The sequence below is a fragment of the Lissotriton vulgaris genome, unplaced genomic scaffold, assembly GCF_964263255.1.
Source record: "Lissotriton vulgaris unplaced genomic scaffold, aLisVul1.2 SCAFFOLD_2271, whole genome shotgun sequence".
Lineage (NCBI taxonomy): Eukaryota > Metazoa > Chordata > Amphibia > Caudata > Salamandridae > Lissotriton > Lissotriton vulgaris.
Genome location: NW_028255033.1, coordinates 117,670 through 142,740, shown reverse-complemented (window position 1 = coordinate 142,740; position 25,071 = coordinate 117,670). Strand labels below are relative to the sequence as shown.

Sequence of the window (25,071 nt, the reverse complement as noted above, 5' to 3'; positions counted from 1 at the left end):
CCTCATAAGCTCGACCACTGGTGTCAACTGTATGCAACAAATCATTACTCTGAAAATAACTCTCTTCATTAAAAAAAGGCTCAGAACTTGAACTATGTTTCCATTCACCCAAATAAAATCTGACAAATTAGTTCTAATAACGAGTCTTCTCCACTTACTTTTCGCCTTCATCAAATTAATTGGTTTATCTAATGATCAAATTCTTCTGAACATTATTTTCAATATATTCCTTTTTCTTATAAAATGCTGATTTTCTTTTACATTTCTCCATTCCCTTTACCAAATTTAAAACAACTCAATTATAAAACATGTATTTTCTAATTTCCTGAAATTGATTCTTCCTCCTTTTACTATACAGTGTTTGTTTACAACATGATTTCCCATAATTTTTTTTTTCTCTTGTTTTTCTTTTTTGTTGTAGATACTGTGTTTTTACTTTTCACATTGTCCACACTATTCCTACTGTTTGATAACTTCTTCAAAAAATCCTTCATTGTCTTACCACGAGTTTTTTTTCTTTTTGTTCACACATTTTTTTGTTTTTGATCCTCATTTTCTAGCCTGGTCATGTTGGTTGAATCAATAGAGAGTGACACACTAACTCAGAGATCTGGTTTGAAAGGCATGATATGAAACTGCCTACCAATTAGTTAAATCAAACTCTCCTAGACCCACACTCAGAGACCTTGAGGGTGATGTTTTGCTGCACGGGCGTATGCACGACCTACAAGAAATCTCACAGGTGTGGGTTATGCCAGCAGAGGTAAAGGGGAAAACCAAAAGCAGCATGATCTTTGGACCAACCGGGGAAAAAAAAACACGTAATTAGTCAAAAGCTAAGTCCACTTTAAAAGGTGCCAAAAAGCTCTTTTATTTGGATTGCCAGATCTTAGTAGATCGAGTCTTAAAACCTGCAATATTGAGACCCGCCAGTCAAAAAAAGAGGGAGGTGCAGGATCCTTCCATTTTTTACAGATTTATCTCCTGGCCAGAAGAAAAGAATAAAAGAGCATGTTTTCGGAAGGGCCCACCACCCTCTCCATAACTCTGAAGAATATTAAAGCAGGATTCATTGTAACCATGCATCCCAAACTAGCTCTAAGTAAAGTACTTATAGAATTCCAAAATTGAGTTAAAAGTGGACATTCATAAAACCTATGTAAATCCGATGCTGCAATTGCCCCTCACCTTGCACAGGAAACTGGATATCCTTAGAGAATTTAGAGAGCCTTTGTGGTGAGTAGTAAGCCCTATGTAATACAAACAGATGGTTTCTTCGGAGCCAAGCTGGTTTAACAATGTCCCATAATAATTTAAAAGAGGCAATCCAAAGGCTTCCCACTTCTAGGTCTTTAACAGATGTCGACCACAGATTTTCAGCCAGTTGGAAATCACCGTCAATCTCTTCCAAGTTTAAATGATACCAAAGTGATATCTCCTTTTTGGCTGGAGTTTTATTGAAAAGTTGAGATTCTAATTATTTACCCCCACCTAGATGGAATTTGGACTTTTAGGTCGCCTGTGCACGAGCCAGCTAGCTATTGGTATATATTTGAATCTAGAAAGGTTAGGGCCGACTCTAGCGCTAAAGGATTCCCATGGGATTAATACTCCATTAAGAAACAAATCGCCCCAGACTTCTAAGCCAGCCTCTCTCAAGGGCAAAGCAAGATTATCCATGAGCCAACTCGGTCTCCCAGGTGAATCCCACAAAGGCGCCTTGATCGAAAAATAACCCATCTTTGTAGTCGTGTTGACCTTGGCCCATGTTCTGGCCAGGCCCTGCAGAACCTTCAAATTTTTTTTTTTTATTTGGGATTTTCAAACTTAAAAAGAAACCCTTCCTGTACAAAACCTACCCCACTGAGCATGGCACTAAACATACACACAATCCCAAAGATAGTCGGTACTTTTAGTAACATTCAGGAGTGACTAAGTTGAAATGCCCATGCATATAATTGAATATCTGGGGCTGCTAACCCTCCCTTTTCTTCTCAACGTCTTAACTTTTTCCAACGTATTCTCGATGTGTGCTGGGCCCAAATAAATGAATTAATATCACTCTGTAAATTAACAAACAATGAAGGTTCAAAATAAATAGGGATGGTATTAAACAAAAAAGTGATCTTTGGCAAGACTGTCATCTTCATGAAGTTGACCCTTCCCAAGATAGACAATGGCAACAATGCCCAAGATCTCATAAGTTGTGGGCACTCCTTCGCGATGATAGATCATCTGCGTACAGAGCCACCCTCTTATCCCAACCCCTGTAACTGAAAGATTTGATGTTAATAAGGGCTCAATGTACAGGTCAAACAGAAGAGGGGAAAGAAAGCAGCCCTGCCGTGTTCCTCGTGAGATGTTAAAGGGGTCAGTCAATGATCCATTCACCAGAAGAGAGGCTGAAGGGTTCTGATAGAGTAATCTCACTGCTCGGTGGAAAACCCGCCCCAATGTTGAACTTAGCCAAAACCCCCGACAGGTACGACCAATTCACCCTGTTGACGGCCTTGGTGGCGTAGAGTGTGAGAACAGCCAAAGGTAAACAGGCATAAGAGGCAGTATCGATAGCCTCTATGAGGTCGTAGGTCAAGTCAAAGAGTTGTCCACCCTTGACAAAGCCTCTCTGGTCTTGATGCAAAATTCCCCTGCGACTGAACCCAACCTATTAGCCAAGATGGAAGCAAATAGCTTGTAGTCAGCATCTAGAATGGAAATTGGTCAATATGACCCGCATGACGATGCTGGTTTGCTAGGCTTTAGGATTAAGGTTATTGAGGCATTATCCCAGGATTTTGGTGGTGACAACGCTTGCTGAAAGATCTGATTGAATAGTATAGTTAGAAGAAGCACTACCACCTGTTCAAGAGCCCTATAAATCTCAGCAGGAATACCATCCGGGCCTGCCGCCTTCCCGGACCTGCTACTCTGAATGGCTTTCTTGACTTCTTCTTGTGTGATCATTTGATCTAAAGAGATCGATTGTTGCAGGGTCAGTGATGGCAAAGATGTCTCATTTAGCCATTCCTCAATGGAATCCTGGTGGATAATCTTATCCTCAGAATAAATACCTTCAAAAAATGACCGGACGATTGTCCTGATGTCTTCATCTGAAGAATAAGTCACATTATCCTTCTTAATTGAACTAATGTTGTTCTGGACCCGATCGGTCTTAGATTTCCACGATAAAATCCTCCCTGCGCCTTTTCGCCATATTGAAAATGGGCAATTTTACTAGCTTACCACCTTTGTAAGATACGGGCGTTCAACACTGAGTCTAACTCCCCCTTTACACAAACCATTTTGTTCTGTAATTCTTGTAAGAGGATGGGAGAGGCTGCTGAATACAAATCAATTTCCCTTTGAAGTCTTGCTATTTCGACCTCACTAGAGGATACCACCTCTTTGTACATCTTACTCCTGTAGGAGACCCTGCTACTGAGTTAACCACTAAGAAAGGCATTAAAAGAATCCCCGATTGTTACTGAGTTAGCAGAACCCATATTAACATTCATAACACTCTTGCTTTCTTTTATCAAAAACGAAATCTCCTCTGATATAGAAAGCAGTAAACGATCAAAGGACCAACTTCTGGGAGCTGCTCTAGGTATAGCTGTCATTGCCATTGTCATCAATATGACAGAGTGGTCGGATAAATGTGAAGGGAGATAAGTAATGCTCTTCAATGTACTATCCAGTGACCGGCTTGTTAAGACATAGTCAATCCTAGATTGATGATGGTTCTAATAATTACCAAATGAAATCCTCTTTTGTTTCCCGGACCTTATTCCCCATATATCTACGTATATATCTATGTAGCCATATAGTTTCATATTGGCCAGTATGAGAGCTCTAGATTTCGAGTGAATTAAGGCTCGACTGCTTGGTAACTTATCTACCAAGGGATCAGGAACTACATTAAAATCCCTGCAAAAATAATAGGCCCCTGGAAAAGAAAGTAAATGAAGAAAAAGAGATTCCAGGACAGAGGGATCATCCAAATTGGGGCCGTAGTATCCTACTATAGTGATTTGAGCCCCTGCAATAATAACTGTAGAGATAACCCATCTGACTCCCTTATTATTTGTTTTTTCCTTTCACATTTTATTATTATTATTTTTTTTCCATGTTATACTCCTTTTCTTTAATTATTGCCATCTACACATTCTCTATTTTCCCTTTTTTAACTTTTCACCAGATGAAAAGATGGCGCAAAATATATTGTAAGCCTAAGGAACCAGGACCAAAAGAAGCAAACCACCAAGAAAGTCCAATTAGATAGAGAGAAGGTGAAGTCATACTAGAATAAATGTATTGGGACCTTAATTAACCTGACTACCCACCCTTGCCGCCCAAGACCAACAGCAATTTGTCTTCTGCTCGTACAGATCTAACATTATACATTTTGTTGTTATACATAATCTTCAATGCATCTAATCTCCTCCCCAACTCCCACTGCTTGTCCAGTGTTGTCCTGGATAAGTCTGACCTAACCTGGAAAGTGAAACCCTTATACTTTAAGGACTTTTGCCTCAGGGCTTGGGTGAGGATCAACTCTTTAAGGCTATAAGTGTGAAAAATAACAAGTATTTTCCTTGGTTTAGTTCTTTGAGGACTTTTCCTTAAAGGGTCCCTATGGATCCCTTGGATTTCGATGCTCAGGGTCCAAAGAATCTCTTAATAGCATGATGACAAATTGCTTAATGTCTGTACCCTCACTCCCCTCCGGTACATTCAAGATTCATAGGTTAGAGCGCCGGGCATTATTTTCCAAAGTCCCCATTTGCTCAGAAAGGGCGATCTCTTCCTTTCTAATGGATACAATATCCACCTTAGCCTGATCCAAATACAGTGAGAGTCCTGGCACTGTTTCTTCCAGGGCTGTAGTTCTAGAATTGAGGCCATCAATTTTATTATCGATGGACTCGCAAAAGCTCCTTATTTCGGACTGGTTGGCCGCAGAGACCTCGAAACCCCTTTTTATGTCTGATGTTAGAGATGAAAACACGGATTTCAGTGAAATTTCTGTCGGATCACTGAGAGTGTCCTCCCGTATACTATCCGATCCTGAGGCCTGATTCTCCTGTAAAGACTCTGCTGAGTTTGACTGCTCGAAAACCGCTGGTGCCTCTACTGGCAACCACTGTTGTTGCTGCCATTGCTGTAAGTCGCTGACACTATCTGAGACGAGGCCTTGCATGGAATGATGTACTACAGGATCTAATTCTCCCTGTTCAGCAGAACTGTTCTCAGTCGATATTGCGTTGTCTCTCACTAACAGAACCTTGCTGCTAGCAGACATATTGCTTGTGTCAGATGGCCTTTCCTCTAAAGAACCCTCTAGGTCTATCATAAAAGAAGAGACAGAGGCAGGATGAAGAGAAAGGGCAGGGCGAGGTGAGGCAGGAATAGGGGACTACTTTAAAGTATGATCGCAAAGAAGGTGTTATTTTCAAACCCAACTTTGAGCCAAGAATAGCTGCCTTAAAACACTTAGTAACCTTGGTAGTTTTTGCAGACTTACCCCCCTTTGAACGCTTTGCTTGAACCTCAGCACACAGTAAAGAGGACGTTTTATTAATGCTGCTGGTGCCAGCGGGGCTCAAACCTTGTGACCAAGTAACAATACTTGTAATAATGCCCTTAGGTGACTCTGGTGCAGAAAAACTCCCTTTTACACTTTTTAACTGGGGGTCACCTTTGTTTTCACTTCCTCCAAGACCCTTAATTCCTTTTGACCCAGTAAGTGCTTTCACTGCAAGGTTACCTTTGGCCTCTCGTTGGGTCCTTCGTTTCACCCTCTCCCCTGTGCCCACAAGCAGTGAGTCGGAAAGAGCTGAGTCGGTCTGCCTCTGCCCTCGCCCTACTCCTGCTCCTGCTGCTGCTGTTTTGGAGCAACGCTTACCTTTAATGTGGGCATCTCCACCTTTTGCCGCCGTCTAAATGCTGCCTGGCTCACCTCACCTGCCCCCACAGAGGAGCTGGTAATACTGCCTCGGGTGTCCAGGAGAAGGCTCCTGATCTTACGCCCCCTGCGGAGCGTAATACATTATAAAAATATAACATTCTATTACTAAAAGAATATATTCACTAAGTATAAAAAAGTACGTAATTAATAACAAAAATGTATACATACTGCAAAAGAGTTTTAGGCACTACATCTGCAAGAAGAGTATCTGAATGAATTTAGCAGACGTTGAATTTTGGAGCACTGTATGCATTACTACATGGTACTGAATACATCACAAGAGCAGTATAAGGGGAGACACAAACTATTTTCTGCAACATCATGGATACTAACTGAGGATTTGAAGTTGTGAAAGACAAGTGTACATTTATAAATTCAGTCAGGCACTCTCCTTGTAAAACTGTAATCATTCAGACAGTCCCCAAATACTCATGCAGCAAAGTAGGCCTTATGGTATGGACTGCTTCAAACCCCTACTCAGTATGCATGCAATCTTGTATCTACCTCCGCACTTGCTTTTCACACCTTTAATTTCCCCGTTTCTAATCTTACACTTCACCAACCACCCTATAACTGCTATTCCATTGTTGTAGTGACTCATTCAACATAATGTACTGATCCATTCACTGTGCTAAATCTAAAGGACTTACAAAATGCCCTAAGACCTACTTCGCTGCATGAGTACTAGGGCACTGACTGAATAAATGCAGTTCAGTAAGGCGAGTGCCAGACTGAATTTATAAGTGCTTGAGTGTTAGTGCATTTTAAAGGATTATCACAGACGGCTAAATGTGTCAATACAGTAGTGCAAGAACAGTCACAGAACCTTTCGTGGAAGTATAAGGATACAGAATAGAACATTGAAGATATGAAACACAAGTGTGCAGGTGGATAGAAAAATGTATATATACTAGATAGGGTTTTCAAGCTGTTCATGTCCTAAGGCCTGCCTCGCTACATCAGTACTTGGGTACTGACTAAATAATTACAGTTCTGCAAAGAGAGTGTGTGACTGCATTTATTAGGGCTTCAGTGTTAGTGCAGGGAATGGATTACCACAAACTGCTAAATGGGTCACTACAGTAGTACAAGAACAGTCACAGAGTGTTTGGTAGAAGTATAAGGATAGAGAGTGGAGAATTGAAGATGTGAAACACAAGTGTGCAGGTGGATAGAACTATGCATATATACTGGATAGGAGTTTGAAGCAGTTCATGTGCTAAGGCCTACTTCGCTGCATCAGTACTTGAGCACTGACTGAATGATTACAGTTCTGTAAGGAGAGAGCCTGACTGAATATGTAAGTGCTAGAGTGTTAGTGCAGTGAAAGCATAATCACAGACTGCTAAATGGGTCCCTACAGCAGTGCACGAACAGTCACAGAGTGTTTGGTAGAAGTATAAGGATACAGAATGTAGAATTGAAACACAAGTGTGCAGGTGGATACAATAATGCATATATATAGATAAGGTTTTCAAACAGTTCTTTTCCTGAAGCCTACCTCGCTACATCATTCCTTTTGTACTGACTGAATAATAGCAGTTTCTTTAAGGCGAGTTCCAGGCTGATATTATAAGTGCTTGAGTGTTAGTGCTTGTTAAAGGATTATCACAGATGGCTAAATGTGTCACTACAGTAGTGCAAGAACAGTCACAGAGCCTTTTGTAGCAGTATACGGATACAGAATAAAACAATTGAAGATATGAAACACAAGTGTGCAGGTGGATAGAAGAATGCATATATACTAGATAGGGTTTCCAAGCAGTTCATGTCCTAAGGCCTACCTCGCTACATCAGTACTTGGGTACTGACTAAATAATTACAGTTCTGTAAGGAGAGTGTCTAACTGAATTTATAAGTGCTTCAGTGTTAATGCAGTGAATTGATTATCACTCACTGCTAAATGTATCACTACAGTACTGCAAGGACAGTTACAGAGTGTTTGGTAGAAGTATAAGGATACAGAGTAAAGAATTAAAGATGTGAAACACAAGTGTGCAGGTGGATAGAAGAATGCATATATACTAGATAGGGGTTTGAAGCAGTACATGTGCTAAGGCCTACTTCACTGCATCAATACTTGAGCACTGACTGAATGATTACAGTTCTGTAAGGAGAGAGCCTGACTGAATATGTAAGTTCTAGAGTGTTAGTGCAGTGAAAGCATTATCACAGACTGCTAAATGGGTCGCTACAGTACTGCAAGGACAGTCACAAAGTGTTTGGTGGATGAATAAGGATACAGAATGGAGAATTGAAGATGCGAAACACAAGTATGTAGGTGGATAGAAGAATGTATATATACTGGATAAAGGTTTGAAGTAGTTTATGTCCTCAGGCCTACATCGCTGCATCAGTACTTGGGTACTGACTAAATAGTTCGAGTTCTGTACGGCGATGCCCTGACTGAATTTATAAGTGCTTCAATGTTAGTGCAGTGAAAGGATTATCACAAACTGCTAAATGGGTCACTACAGAACTGCAAGAACACTCACACAGTGTTTGCTGGAAGTATAAGGATACAGAGTGAAGATTTGAACATGTGAAACACTAGTGTGCAGGTGGATAGAAGAATGCATATACACTGGATATGGTTCTGAAGCAGTACATGTGCTAAGGCCTACTTCACTGCATCAATACTTGAGCACTGACTGAATGATTACAGTTCTGTAAGGAGAGAGCCTGACTGAATATGTAAGTTCTAGAGTGTTAGTGCAGTGAAAGCATTATCACAGACTGCTAAATGGGTCGCTACAGTACTGCAAGGACAGTCACAAAGTGTTTGGTGGATGAATAAGGATACAGAATGGAGAATTGAAGATGCGAAACACAAGTATGTAGGTGGATAGAAGAATGTATATATACTGGATAAAGGTTTGAAGTAGTTTATGTCCTCAGGCCTACATCGCTGCATCAGTACTTGGGTACTGACTAAATAGTTTGAGTTCTGTACGGCGAGGCCCTGACTGAATTTATAAGTGCTTCAATGTTAGTGCAGTGAAAGGATTATCACAAACTGCTAAATGGGTCACTACAGAACTGCAAGAACACTCACACAGTGTTTGCTGGAAGTATAAGGATACAGAGGGAAGATTTGAACATGTGAAACACTAGTGTGCAGGTGGATAGAAGAATGCATATACACTGGATAGGGGTCTGAAGCAGTAAATGTGCTAAGGCCTACTTCACTGCATCAGTACTTGAGCACTGACTAAATGATTTCAGTTCTGTAAGGAGAGAGCCTGACTAAATGTATAAGTGCCTGAGTATTAGTGCAGTGAAAGGATTATTACAGACTGCTAAATGGATACAGAGTGGAGATTTGAAGATGTGAAACACAGGTGTGGAGGTGGATAAACAAATGCATATATACCAGATAGGGTTTTCAAGCAGATCATGTCCTAAGGCCTACCTCAGTACTTGGGTACTGACTAAATGATTACAGTTCTGTAAGGAGAGTGCCTGACTGAATTTATAAGTGCTTGAGTGTATGAGGAGAGAGAATGAGAATGAGGAGAAAGGGGGGAATATGAGGAGAGAGGGGGGAGTATGAGGAGAGAGAGGAGAATATAACAAGAGAGAGATGTGTATGAGGAGAGAGGTGGAGCATATGGAGAGAGGGGTATATATGAAGAAAGATGGGGGGTATGGGAAGAGAGGGGGGACAATATGGAGAGAGGAGGGAGTATAAGGAGAGAGGGGGTGTATGATAAGAAAGGGGATCGTATGATAATAGTGGGAAGAAAATGATACAGCAGGGGGAGTATGAGGAGAGGGGGGAGTATCAGGACAGAGGGGGGATTATGAGAAGAGAGCAAGGAAGTATGAGGAGAGGGGGGTATGAGAGAGGGGCATATGAGGAGAGTGGGCCCGATTCACAGAACTAACTTAAGACAAAATCCTAAACGAACTAATTTTGGTAGTCACAGAAGGCAGGTAGTAGTAGTAAAGTTAGGATTTTGTCATACGTCTGTCTAAAGTCTGTCTTAAGTTTGTCTTAAGACAGACTTAAGACAAACTTACGACAGAATCCTAACTTTACGACTACTAAATACCTTCTGTGAATACCAAAAGTAGTACGTTTAGGATTTTGTCTTAAGTTAGTTCTGTGAATCGGGCCCATAGTTTGGGAGTATGAGGAGAGAGAGGGGGAAAATGAGTAGAGAGGAGGGAGTATGAGGAGAGAGCGGGAACTATGAGGAGATGGGGGTATGAGGAGAGAGGGGGGAGTAAGAGGATAGAGGGGGTAGTATGAGGTGAGTGGGATGTATAAAGAGAGAAGCAGAAGTAGGAGGAGAGAGGGGGGAGTATGAGGAGAGTATGAGGACAGAGGGGGCAACATGACGAGAGAGTGGGAATATGAGGAGAGAGGGTGGAGTATAGGAGAGAGAGGGGGAGTTTGAGAAGAGAGGGAGGAGTATGAGGAGAGAGAGGGGGAGTATAAAGAGAGAGGGGGGAGTATATGGAAAGAGAAGCAAGTGTGAAGAGAGGGAGTAGTATAAGAAGAGAGGGGTGTGTATGAGGAGATAGGGGGTATTATGAGGAGAGAGGGGTGAGAATGTGGAGAAAAGGGGAGTATAAGGAGAGAGGGGGTGTATGAGGAAAGAATGTGAAGTATGAGAAGACAGGAACGAATATGAGGAGAAGGTAGGAGTATGAGGAGTGAGGAGGGTATGAGGAGAGAGGGGGAGTATGAGGAGAGGGGCGACTATGAGGGGAGACGGGAAGTATGAAGAGAGGGGGGAGTATGCGGAGAAAAGAAGATTATAAGGAGAGGGAGGAATATGAAGAGATGGGGGAGTATGAGGAGTGAGGGTGTATGAGGTGGGAGGGGGGTATGAGGAGAGGAGGGAATATAAGAACAAGGGGGAGTATGAGGGGAGCGGGAAGTATGATGAGAGGGTGCAGTATGAGGAACGAGGGGGAAAGGGGGATTATAAGGAGAGAGGGAGGAGTATGAAGAGATGGGGGAGTATGAGGAGTGAGGGGGTTTGAGGAGAGAAGGGGGTATGTGGGGAGAGGGGCACATTTGAGGAGGGAGAGGAAGTATAAGGAGAGAGGTGTGTATGAGCAGAGAGGGGGGAGAAATAGGAGAGGGGGAGAATGTGGAGAGAGGGGGGAGTATAAGGAGCGAGGGGGTATATGAGGAGAGAGGGGGGAGTATGATGAGACAGGGAAGAGTATGAGGATATGGGGGAGTAAAAGGAATGAGGGGGTATGAGGAGAGAGAGGGGAGTATGAGGAGAGGGGTGAATATGAGAAAAAGGGGAAGTATGAGGGGTGAGGGTGGTAGGAGGAGAGAGGGGAAGTATGAGGAGAGGAGGGAATAATAGGAGGGGGGAGTATGAGGAGAGGGGCGACTATGGGGGGAGACGGGAAGTATGAAGAGAGGGGGAGTATGAGGAGAAAAGAGGGATTATAAGGAGAGGGAGGAGTATGAAGAGATGGGGGAGTATGAGGAGACAGGGAAGAGTATGAGGATATGGGGGAGTATGAGGAATGAGGGGGTATGAGGAGAGAGGGGAGTATGAGGACAGAGGGGACAGTATGAGGAAAGACATGGGAGTATGTGGAGAGAAGAGTGTGTATGAGGAGAGAGGGGGAGTATAAGGAGAGAGATGTGTGTATGAGGAGAGAGAGGGAATGTGGAGAGAGGGGGAGCATAAGGAGAGAAGAGGTGTATGAGGAGAGAGGGGGTAGTATGAGAAGAGAGGGAGGAGTATAAGGAGAGATGGGAGTATGATGAAAGAGGGGGAAGTATGAGGAGGGGCAGTATGAGGATAGGGCAGGGTATGAGGAGAGAGGAAGGAGCACGTGGAGAGAAGGGGGAGTATGAGGAAAGGAGGGAGTATGAGGAGAGAGGGGGAGAATGAGGAGAGAAGGGGGAGTATGAGGAGAAAGAGGGGGAGTGTAAGGAGAAAGGGAGAGTATAAGGGGGAGTATGAGCAGAGAGGGTGGAGTATGTGGAAAGAAGAGCGAGTATGAGGAGAAAGGGGGAGTATAAGGAGAGAGGAGTGTGTATGAGGAGAGAGGGAGGAGAATGTGGAGAAAAGGGGAGTATACGGAGAGAGGGGGTTAGTATGAGGAGACAGGAAGGAGTATCAGGAGATAGAGGAGTATGAGGAGTGAGGGGGAATATGTGGAGAGGCAGGATTATGAGGAGAGAAGGGAACTATGAGGAGAGACATGGGACTATGAGGAGAGAAGGAGGAGTATGAGGAGAGAGAGGGGGAGTGTGGGAGAGAGGGGGATTATAAGGAGACAGGGAAGAGTATGAGGAGATGGGGGAGTATGAGGAGTGAGGGGGTATGAGGAGAGAGAGGGGAGTATGAGGACAGGGGTGAATATCAGGAAAGGGGGAGTATGAGGAGAGGGGGGAGTATGAAGGAGAGGGGGAGTATGAGGAGAGAGGGGACTATGAGGACAGAGGTAGCAGTATGAGGAAAGACGTGGGAGTATTAGGAGAGAAGGGGGAGTATGAAGAGAAAGAGGGGGAGCGTGAGGAGAAAGGGGGAGTATGAGGGGAGAGTTTGAGAGGGAAGGGGAGTGTGAGAAAAGAGGGGGAGTATGAGGAGAGAGAGGAGGTGTATGAGCAGACCGGGGGAGTAAGGAGAAAGGGGAGTATAAGGAGAGAGGAGTGTGTATGGGAGAGAGGGGAGAGTATGAGGAGAAAGGGAGGAGAATGTGGAGAAAAGGGTACTATAAGGAGAGAGGGGGTGTATGAGGAGAGAGGGGGTTAGTATGAGGAGACAGGAAGGGGTATCAGGAGATAGGGGAGTATGAGGAGTGAGGGGGGTATGAAGAGAGAGGGGGAGTATGAGGAGAGGGGGAAGTATGAGGAGAGGGGGAGTGTGAGGAGAGAGGGGGAGTGTGAGGAGAGAGGGGGAGTATAAGGAGAGAGGAATGTGTTTGAGGAGATAGGGGAGTATGAGAAGTATTGGGGAGAATGTGAAAAAGGGGATGAATATAAATCCTAAATTAACACAGACGCACAGTGTCATTCTAGACAAAAAAATTACCAAAACACATTTACTAATCTACAAATGGTTAAGTGACTGCACACATTCCATGTTTATAACTACTACATTTCCCTGGACAACCCTGACTCATTTTGCAAATACATAAGCAATTTGCTGCATTTGCCAACATGACATCAAAAAAGTGACACAATAGAACAATAAAAAGGTGCAAGGGGCTAGTAAATCTGCCACAGGGTGTATGCAGCAGTGTATGTATTCTGACTGGGGAATTGTATATTTAAAACAGAAGTCTGATTCTAGACAAGCAACACTATTTATTACTTTTGAAGGGCTAATATTATTGCACACATTACGGAAGTATAATTACTGCATTTTACTGTCCAACCATGAGTCATTTTGCAAATACAAAAACAATAACCGGTTTATAACTAGAAAAAAGGATAGCTTCATAACAACTTATGAATCTGTAAACCAAAAAACATACAAAATGCTTCTCTCTGAACAATTCCTAAATGCTCACAGACACGCAGTGTGATTCTAGACAAAAAACACTATTAATCACTCTTCAAGGGCTAATATGACTGCACACATTACAGAAATATAATGACTGCATTTTTCTGTATAACCATGAGTCATTTTGCAAATACAAAAACAATAACTAGTTTCTATTTCTATCAAAACTTTGAAAAAGTATAGATATTTAAGCACTTATATCTCTGCAAACACAAAAACATACAAAAATGCTTCACGCAAAATAATACTTAAATGCACACAATCGCACAGTGTAATTCTAAACAAAAAATATTACACCTTGCATTTTAAAAAAAAAACAATTTTTTTTTAATCAATCATCAATCAATTATAACTTTATTTCGGTCTTTATGACCATAAAAGTGCATAAAAAAGATAAACATTTCCATCATACACTTAATCTATAGCTGTTATTATCACATTGGTTGGGTGTTAGTAGTCACAATTTTTATGGTCCGTCCTAGGTATACAATTAAAACCAATGATCTATAAATACAATAAATATGATAAAAAAAGTTAACAATAAAATTAATCTCTTTAAAAACTATCTAAAATCTTTCAGTTGCGCTCATAATTACAAATTATCAAAATAGATGATATCTGAGAGCTCCAACATTTTTAAGAGGTTGAAAAGTTCATCACTGGGTTTTTTGGAAATGTAAAATATAAATACAAGATATGTCAATTATTTACTAGAGTTACATATTGCAGTATTACAGTTTCAAACCAATTTTGGCTCTAATAAACATCACATTACACAGGAATCTGGATACACAAAAAATCAAATAATAAACAAAGAGATTCTATCAATGTGTGGTGGTGACTATTTTTTAGATTAATATTTTCCATGTCTAGTGAGATACTAGGCTATCTCTTAGATCTGAAAAGACGAGAGCACTATGTGCTTTTTAAAATACCAATCACACACTAAAAAGTCCTTTAGTGTCATGCTTCATCATGGGGGTCTTCCCGTCCCACTAACGGGGCGGGGCGTGCTGCGACCTACGAACTATGCGGGAGCACTAAGTTGTTGTGACAGAAGGCTATGTGTCAGTGCAGGAGGTGTCAGTGAAGTGTAGGGACCTAATACGTGAGTGTACGAAAAAGTACAAAAGGTTAAAAATTCCCTGGCTAGTAGAAAAAATATATTTTATTTGCTTCTCTAGCTGGGAACGTTAAGAAGGGGGGTTTGAGGTAGAGCAGTAGCTTGCTACTAGGTAGACATGTTTCGTAAGCAGTCCCCTACTGCTTACTCATCAGGACCATCTAATGGTCCCTACTACATAATGCTCGGTTCTAAAATGATAAACCTAAAGTCCTACAAACAAGCAGCAAAAATAGGCTGCCTGTTTGAGCTTCAGGGCATGAGCTGGCCCTAGTGAAGCATGGTAAGTTACCAATGTTGGCAAAAATATTGAACTATTGCGGTCTCTGTAAAGGAAATGGGAGAAAAAGAGAGAGAGGAAGGAAAACAGAACATGAATATGTTTGTCTCACATCGGTTGGCGTATAGCACAAACATTTGAAAGTGCCAGGGGCCACATTGAGTGACCTCTCGCTGATGAAGCATACGTGATGAGCTTCATGGTCAAATCGACGAGTTAGATATAACTCGTTCGAATGGTTAATAGACCAAACGTGTCTCTTACAACCCTACTGGTCTTAGGGCAACAATATTTCATCAAACACACTCCGGTGACTCGATACATAGAAACGAACAGCCCGCAATGGGAGAGAGGTTGGAAACCCAATAGTTAAAAACAACATTAAAAGCAATTGGTTAGGCCGTCGTAAACCTTCGACAAATGTTCTAAGCCCCATGAGCTTGCAGTCGAAGGGTATTCAATGCGGTAAACTGTAAAAAAAAAACACACCCTTTTGTCAATTATGGGTTTGATCCGTAATTCGTTGTTGCCTCATGGACCAAGTTTTTAGAGACTCATGGTCAGAGTCTATTACTTACATTGACCGCCTAAGAACAATGCCTTATTCCTACCCTCGTGCTGCTCCGAGGACTTCTGGTGTACTACGTTTGACATCCTTTAAACCCATTGAGTTTGCATTGTCATCTCTGTGGGTCGGTGCCAGCAAACACTAGTGCGCTACCCAAAGATGGCTGCCGCTTGTGGAACAACTATCTCAAAAACGTGAAGTCGTTCTACTCTTCCTATACTCTAATGAAAAAGTATATTTTACAGATAGTGTTCAGATAATATTCCAAATACAAAGTTAGATTTATAAGGGTTCATAAGTTCCAGGAGAAATGTAGTTGTTCTTTGAGAGAGTTAGTTTCATCATCAGAAAGGGTGATATAAGGCGGAATACGGTCATGTATGAGGCCGTGCATAGAGGTGATGGTTTAGGGTGGTGATCAAATGACCAAAATCATGAAGATGCACTGTGGGAGCTGGAGGTCAGGAGGTTGCATATCTTATAACTGACTCCAAGGTATTTCATCGTTCAGGCCATTCTTATTAGATTTGATACGGAAGACCCACCTCTGTTCTTTCTCCAGTAGGTAGTTCTCATTGTCGACCTGTTCTATTATGGTCCAAGAGATGTCTTCAGGCTTATGATTACTTTCCAAAAAGTGATTCGTCAGTTTGGTGCTTGATTTTGTACATTTTATTGTGCTTTTATGTTTCCCTATCCTGATCTTTATCGCCCTGCTCGTCATGCCCACATATTCCAAATTGCATGGGCAGGTGATTAGATACACGACATTTGAACTGTTGCAATTGCTGAAGCTTCTCTGTTCACAGGTGGTCCCATTGTTGAAAGTTAATGTCTTTCTCTTTTTGGTCAGGCAACAGACTTTGCACCCACCACCATTGTGTTGATCTTGATTGTTAACCTCTCGGTGGGATCAGTTTGGAGAACTTCATAGTTCCTTTGGTCTTGTAACAGTCGTGTACATTCTTTATCATATTGTCCCTTGTTATGTATCACAGTTGTACCTCCCTTGTCAGCTGGTTTTATTATGACTTCTTTGTTGTCACTCAGTTCTCTCAGTGCTCTACATTCTTCATTAGAGATGTTTTGGAAGACATGTTTGTTCAAAGGATCGAGGTCATCAAGATCCTTCATTACCGCTTTCTCGAACGTCAGAAGTTCAATTGGAAGTGTATTGTCCAAAGGGGTAAACTTGGATTTCGGTTTTAGTCCTGTATCTCCATGTTCAGTGTCATCCTTCTACACAAAAAACCACCAATTGCGTGGTATCTGTCCTTAGTAGATGCTCTGCCTCTCTACAATGCCTTAGGTTCAAAGTGCTGCAAAGGGATTTGATCCATCTTTTTCTTGGAGTGTCATATAAGGGGCAAAAAAAGTATATGTGCATCATCTTCCTTGTCATCAGCCACATTTTCACAAAACGTACACTTATCATAATCTTTATCATCGCAATTACTGCCCCATTTGGATTTCTTATTGTTTGTTTGTAAAACCCCATATCTAAATTTCAGGTACAAAGATTTGGCAATTTGCGTGCGCACCTCATCTAGAAATGGTTCAAACTGGGCTACGTCTTTGAACAAGAGAAACAATGTAGTTAGCAATCCTAGACTGGAATCATGTAGTAGTCTTGTGCTAATATAAGTGCAAAAAGAATATTTAACAACCTTACTACGTGCCATAGTCAGATCTGAGGGCTCCTCCTACTAATCCTAATTTTTTTAAACCAGGTTGACACATGTTGGAACATGGATGAAATTGTTTTCTCCAATTTCAAATTCATGCTTACAATAGGGTCCCTATATTTCTACTCCATACAACGCAGATGACTGAGCCTTGAATTTATAAACCCCAATGGCAGGAGATACAGCCTTAGAGGTACTCCCCCCATGCTTCTTTATAATGGGAGTACAATGTTGGAGCAATACTATTCTATTTTCTTCCAGTTGTGGCTTCCAGGTCAGTTTCGTGTCTAATGTGATGCCTAAATAGTCAAAACTCTGTACATATTCTAATCTTTGACAATTTAGCTCCATATTCTTTTTAAAAGATTTGTAAGGATTAATAGACATATATTTTGTGGGATTTATTTCAGGTCCCTTATTAGTACAGTACAAATGGAAGGAATTCATCAGATTTTGAAGGCCGCTGGGAGTTTGCGAGATTAATATGGTTTCATCTGCAAAAAGTAATGTGGGTATTACTTCATCTACTAGCTTAGTGGAATCGTTTTTGCAGCCTTCCAGGAAACAGGGGATATCATTTACATACAAGGTAAACAAGGTGGGTGCCAACACACAACCTTGACGTACTTCCCGTCTCACAGGTATTTCCTTGTTAAGTTCACCCCTCGGCCCCCATCTCACTTTGGCATAATTTCTCTCATGTAGTCTAGATATCTGGACGAGCAGTTCAATTGGCACCCCTAGATCTTTCAAACAACCCCAAAACGGGCTCCTGGGTACCAAATCGAATTCAGCCTTCAGGTTTACAAAGGCAATATATAGACTACCTTTCCTTAAGGTTATATATTTCCAGCAAAGACACAAAAATCTGAAGACCTGATCAATAGTGTTACTCTTCTTTCTGAACCCAGCTTGATATTTTGAAAGTAAGTCAACCTCTTCAATCCATGCAGTTAACCTAGATAATATATGCCTGGCAAATAATTTTCTGTGGGTTGTCAATCAGACTGATGGGGCGATAATTCGCCGGATCATGTCGATTTCCCTTCTTAAAAATTGTGACTATTTCCGACCCCTTCCACGTGTTTGGTATTGGTTCCAAATCAGCTATCGCGTTGCATAGATGGTTAATATAGGGACCCCAGATACTCAAATCATGTTTTAAAAGAACGCCTGGGATTTTATCCGGTCCTCGTGCTTTCCCTGAATTAACTGACTCCAGTATTAGTACAGTTTTATTTAGTGTAAAGTGCAGTTTAGCTGCCTTGCTGTGTTCTTCATGTCATTAGTTACCACAAAGGCATTGCCATTAGATTCAGAATAAAGGCCAGAAAAATGTTCCACCCATGTATTTTCGTAGAGGAATATGTCTCTTTACGTTCTTCCAGACCTGTTATCTTTAGCCATCAAATTCCAAATTCCAGCCTGGTCCTTGGCTTTAGCCGCACACATTAGGTCTTACCAAATCACCTCATCCCATGACCTCTTTGCATCTTCTAGGGTCTGTTTGTAATTATGCCTTTTTGCCCTATTCTCTCTATATTTTCACTCCTGCTGGCCAGGATTTGTTCTGTCTTGGCCACTTGGCAATTCCCATTATACCAGGGATTACCGAAGCCAATCTTATCTGATGCTCCTGCTTTCCCTTCTTTGAGTATTTTACTTAGTACTGGTCCTAGGGCACCTACCAGGGTATCATCCAGGTCTGTCATCTTAATTTGGCTTATGGGATGTTCTATAAAATCTGCAATGGTGTCTACAAAAATAGAATAAATACTAGCCATTGCTTTAGTATTCCCTAAAATATGTGGGCACTTTACAACTCAATTATTTTTCCTTAGTATAATTTCATCATCCTTGGTGCCGGTCTCATTGGAACCAGTTTCAGATGGGAGAAAAAAATTCAGGTAATGCCATCAAACTCAGGGGTCGATGGTCACTCTCATTTCTGGCATTTATTTTAAAATCAACCAGATGGCTCCAAAATCCCAGTGTCACTAGAATGTAATCTGAATTACTGCGCGATTTACCTCTGCTAAACGTATATACATTTGGTCTATCAGAGGGAAGGCGCCCATTACAGGCTCTCAGGCTATGGGCCATAATAAGCCTTAGTAGTTGAGTCGCCGCTACTGTACACTTTACCTCTTTGTTACTTTCTATCTCTGGGATATTATATGTGAGGTCGTCAGCCTCCAGCAGCTTGCCATATCCCGATACAGGTTCACAATTACAGTTAAAGTCACCTCCAGCTATGATATTTGGTCTGTATCCTAGTGTTTCAAAGAGGAGGTCCCACTGGCTTATTACTTCCGACTTGCGATGTGCAGGGCCAGGTCTATTGTAGATATTAAATTAAAAAATGACCCGACCATCCTTTGCAACTAATTTTAGACCCAATATGTATGGGGATGGTACATTTAGTGGAGCAATGTTAATCTCCAGGGAAACCCTAATCCAAATCACCAAGCCCCCCGACGGCCTTCCTTTCACTGACAGACGTGCCCCCACACTAAATGTTTTGAAGCCAACTCTGTGAGGTATTTCTAAGAGCCAGGTCTCCTCTAGAAGTACCACATCACTAACCTCTTTATATTCATTCCAGGATGGGTCAGCCATATTCCTCCTTAAACCTGCAATATTCCACGATGCAGATTCGATATATCACTAGAGACCCAAAGCTGCATTCATTCATCTCCAATAGTCCTAATTGTTATTGGTTGAGAGCACCTCTATGTCTGCCACCTGCGGTTCCCAAGGACCTTCTGCTGTCTCTAGGATAATTACTTCATCCATTGGGTCCCTTGACGGATAAGGCTGGTGGACCTCCACCATCAGTGTCTCAAGGACAAGGCCCCTGTCCAGACGATCGTCTTTCTGAGGCACTGTTGGTGGTTCCAACCTACGATATGGGAACTTTAGATGTCAATCCAGATCCTCGAGGGTTGATAGAACCTCAAAACCATTGTTCAACGGGACCATTGGATCAACACCATTCGCATTACCTCTCACCATCAGCCTGTAAAAATATCCCAAGGGTAACACACGGATACTAGTGTTCCCCAAGGCAATCATCTCTTTAGTGGCTAAGAAGGACCTGGTCATCTGTGGCCATCTAAAATTTACCACTACACAATCCTCACTAATATTCTTCCTGAATTCTCCCACCCAACCTACCCTGCGTACCATTAGGATATTAGCTGCTCTCATTGAATTGAATTGCCTGAATGTTACTAACCAGTCTATGACCCTGTTTTTCAGATTCATCCAATTCTCATTCTGGTCCCTCCTAAGCGCCGGTACCCCTGCTAAAACTAATGCATACGGGAATGAGGCGGATGGTAAATTTAGGACATCATTATTGGGAGTTAGAGCTGTACCTTTGGGGCTGTATAGTATTGGTTTATCAGTATGAGTTATTGGTCTATCGCAAACTGGATCACAAAGTAGAGAACCTTCTGCATTACGTTGTGGTTCAATACTGGCTCCTATCTCAGCCACCGTTGTTACTGCCATATCGTCTCCCATGGACTTATCGTGTGATCTAAAGCTATTCCTGGCCAAACCATGACATATACTTATCTCTGGTTCAAGCGGTATTGGCCTATTGGCACCTTGTACACTTAATTTTAGTGGATCACCATATTTTTTTTTGATCCCTCTCTTCTGGGCACAATCACTAGGAAGTAACTACCTTTACTCAATAGTCCTATAGAATTTTGCAACAGGCCCTACTTTTCTTCCAAGGGCCTTAGAGCCACACGAATAGGGCCCACTAAATCAGAAAGCATAGCTTCCTTAGCGGATTTGAGAGATCTCTTTACAATGGACTTAAGATCCCCATAATAATTGGCTAGGACAGGGTAGTTTTGATCATCATTAGGCTCTGTCTGGGCATATACATTTTTCACAAGTACTCTAGATGAATCAAAGCTGGATTGTATTTTTCCTCCTTGTGCCAAAGCCCCTGCAGCCCTGGCCCTGGATTTCCATGGAGCTGGAACTTTTTTTTTTACACACTTGTCATCTAATTTTTTTCCCAGTGTCTGGTTTTGCTTCCTTGATCTAGTTCCCACTGTCAAATTGATTGTATCAGTTGTCCCTGTAGAAACAGATATATTAGAGCAATTATTTGCCAATCCATCCTCTTTACATGTTCCTATGGATACCAGTGGTGATAGATGCGGAGTGCTTTAAAGTCTAGGTGAACACATTTGTGTGAGTGTTGGTTCAAGAGATAGTCTACTTTTGGCAATTTGAATCTCATGATTTAATAGAGATTCTGCCCTAATGATAAAAGCATCTAGGGTAGCTGCAGGCCCCTTACCTTTACTCATAATGTTTCCCTTTGTAAATGGAGAATAAAAAAGGAGTATACAATGCACTTTAAAAATATAAAAATACAGTAAGTCCAACCACACTAATAGTTGAAGTTTACCACGCAGTTATAGGGCTAGAAATGTCCAAATATCAGAGGGAGGGCCCAGTCCAGTCTCTGTCGGGCTATGACGGGCGCTGTGGGAGACTCGGCGTGCTTATAGGCACCTCGTGGCCCTTACAGATGATGCGGGACAGATGTGGGCTGATAGAGCGCTGGGAATGCTGGGAGTTGTAGGCAAGACCGTCCGCGTTGCCACCAGCAGAACGGTCTCCCAGAGCGGAACTCCAACGGTTCTTCAGTGCCTTCCAAACACAGATGCAAGGTGAGTCTGAGCGATATAAACTAAATGTCCACAAAGAGCAAAGAGCAAAGGAACCCGCTCTGCGGGGGACTCGGCGTGCTTATAAGCGCCTCCTGGCATTTACAGATGTCGTGGGACAGCTGCGGGCCGAGAGAGTGCCAGGAATGCTGGGAGTTGTAGGCAAGACCGTCTGCGTTGCCACCAGTGGAATGGTCTCCCCGAGCAGAACTCCAACGTCACTTTAGCGCCGTCCAAACACAGATGCCAGTTGAGTCTGGGTGATTTAAAAAAAATGTCCACAAAGAGCAAAGAGCAAAGGAACTTACTAATCAAGAAACGATAAAGTGACTGCACACATTCGATGTATGTAACTACTATATTTCAGTGAGACAGGTATTTGCAAAAGGAGTCATTTTGCAAATACATAAGCAATTTGCTGCATTATTTGTGCAAACATTACATCAAAAAAGTGATGCAATGGCAGCACAAAGACGCACAAGAGGCTTGTAAATATTTCCCAGAGAGTTTACAGTAGTGTATGTATACTGACCGGAAAATTGAAAATTTAAAACAGAAGCCTAATTCTAAACTAGCAACACTATTAACTACTCTACAACTGACAAAGTGACTGCACACAATCTACATTTTTTAGTACTGCACTTTAATACACAAAGCTAATAATAATAATAATATGAAATTTATAATGCGCTCAGCTTACCCAGCTGACTCACTAAACACATTAACTTACCAAATGCTTTTATCACAGTAGTTATCCATATGCAGACAAACTCACAATGCGATTCTAAACACTTTAGAAGGATTAACACATTACTCTTACTAAAAACAAAATGCACCACAGAATCTCACTACTTCAGTGTTCGCAGCAAAACCAAAAAATGGCACATTTTCCCTCTCAATTTACACATATTTACATATTAATAACAAATCAAATTGCTTCACACATTCATTCAAAACCAAACACAGATTTCTATTGGTTCAACATTTGAACCCTTTCCAACTGACATATCTTTGAACCCTACCCACAACAAATCATGCAAAAGTCAACTGTCCACAGAGGTCAAAAGTTCAGCACACTGTAAAACACTCCTCCTCAACAAGTTTAGAATATGCAAAAGATAATTACTTAACTGTAGTAATAAAGAAAAAAGCTCTTGTTAGAACCAACCAACATCTAAACACAAAAGCTTGATAGATATCTCTAAAACATATTTTTTAATAATTTTTTTCTTGCTTAGGTACGCGTACAGGATGACTTAGGAACCTCATATCATACGTCGTACGGCCACGCTTGGTAGGCGTATTAAAATTTTACTGTAAACAAAAATAGCCCCTAACACTAATTTTTATTATCCCCGGGGACCCCATACCCCGGGGCTCAAATAAAACATTAGGGACCGTGTTGAGAGCCCCAATGCGCCCACGGTCCATTCTTTTTCGTCTGAGAGAGCAGCTTACATGCTGCTTCCTATAACGAAAATCAATATGCTTTCCTATTTGGAAGAGAGAGCACGTTAACCTGCTCTCTTTTCCGATTAGGAAAGCAGTTTGCTATGGTAGGGTGGGAACCACGAGGCTCCCGCCCTACCATAGCAAACTACAGTGTCCCAGGGGAGGCACCCCAGGACACTGCGGGAGCCGGTCCTGGGGGTGGCAGTCCCCATGGCCACCACAAGGCTCCAGGAGGGAGGCAGCGCGGCCTCCCTCCCAACATTTAAAAGACCCTGTGGATGCTGGTCTCCAGGGCTGGGGGGTCCATCACAGACACCCCTATTTTGAATGATAGAAATCTGGGAAGGTGGCAGTCCCCGGGGCATGTGGGGGAGCATGAGCCCCCCACACAGGTATTTCTTTTTCTTAAAAAAACAAGCCCCGGGGGATGGCAGTCCCCGGGGCTCTGGGGGGACCTTGAGCCCCCCACATACGTAACATTTAAGACCCGGGGTGGCATTCCCTGTGGCTGAAGGGTCCCTCTGGGCCCCCTAATATAAATAAATAGATTGTCCCCAGGATTTTGCCCTCCCGGGGGCTAATTAACAATAAAGCGTGCTTTGTGTATTTTTTTTTCACAAAAACAAAATATATATATTTAGGCTTTAAGGGTCCTTGTAGAACCCCAAGAGCAGGCCTAGGGGTCAGAAATTCCTTTGGCAAACAGCAAACTTTTTCTGACAATCTACACACTCAATCGACACACATATACATATGATTAACAAATCACATTACTTCCCATATTAACTCAAAAGCAAACACACATTTCTATTGCTTCAACATTTGAACCCTTTCCAAATGACATAACTTTCTACCCTACCCCCATTCTGCCTTCTGCCTGTTACCATAGAAACACTTTATTAAACACCTAACTGATAACACAGGTCAAAAGTTCATCATAGATTGTTGCACACCAAAACAGCAAGTGTGTTTGACTTGTCAATATACCAGCTAATCTTATGCAATGTTATTTTCTATCAGTTTTAGTTAACCAATAAAAATCAGGCTTCCAAAAACCAGAAACATACACCCTAGTTTTCAGTGTGGAATGTTCTCAAACTACCAATCATTTCTTTTCTTTTTTCAAACTGCATGTTATCCACCATTTTCGAAAAATTTTACTTTTCAAACTGCCACTTCATTTAGAGACACCATCTGATTGCATCCAGACCTCCCTTCAAGATGCTTAGAGTGTGGATTGTGGGACACAGCTATATTGTATGGAGCCAAAGGTGACAGTGGCTAAGCTTGAACAGACCCCTACCCCCTAATATATCAGGTCACATATTGGCAGTGAGAAGAGTAGGATGGATTGGGAGGGGCCCTAAAACAGTGGCAGGGGATGTTATAACAATCAATTTCAGGGACTCTTCTGCTGTTGACCACATTTGCAGAACCCCTTCCTATAGAGAGTCGCAAATATTTCCTATGCATTTGTCCTACTTTTACCCCACTCCGAGCTACAAACAGCCCCAAAATAAGAGACCACAGAACTTTAGGAATCCTGTCTTCCACCTAAACGGGAATTATCCCTGGCAGCCTTTTGGGGAGGGCTTCCTATCACAAACCTCGCTCTTTCCAATACAACCTCATTGGAATAGGTTTAGCGTCCTCGAGGAGGTGGATTGACTCACGCGGCCTTGCACACCCCCAAGAGAACACAAAGAAGGCAGCCCAGTAGTAGGCGACTTAACTCAGGAAAAGCCACTACCCTCTGTTGGCTCTGTGACCCTCACCCCTCAAGCTTTAATGAGGAAGGAGCC

At 42.1% G+C, this 25,071-nt stretch overlaps 1 protein-coding gene across 1 annotated transcript in view; it reads right to left on the bottom strand.

Moving 5' to 3' along the window:
- Nucleotides 1–3,413, bottom strand: part of LOC147659343 (vomeronasal type-2 receptor 26-like) — an 83,766-nt gene extending 80,353 nt beyond the window's left edge. The window contains exon 1 of the mRNA XM_086951832.1: nucleotides 3,300–3,413. Coding sequence (XP_086807958.1) covers nucleotides 3,300–3,413 — 114 coding nt within the window. The remainder of the gene's footprint in view (nucleotides 1–3,299) is intronic.
- Between the last annotated feature and the right edge of the window lie 21,658 nt (nucleotides 3,414–25,071).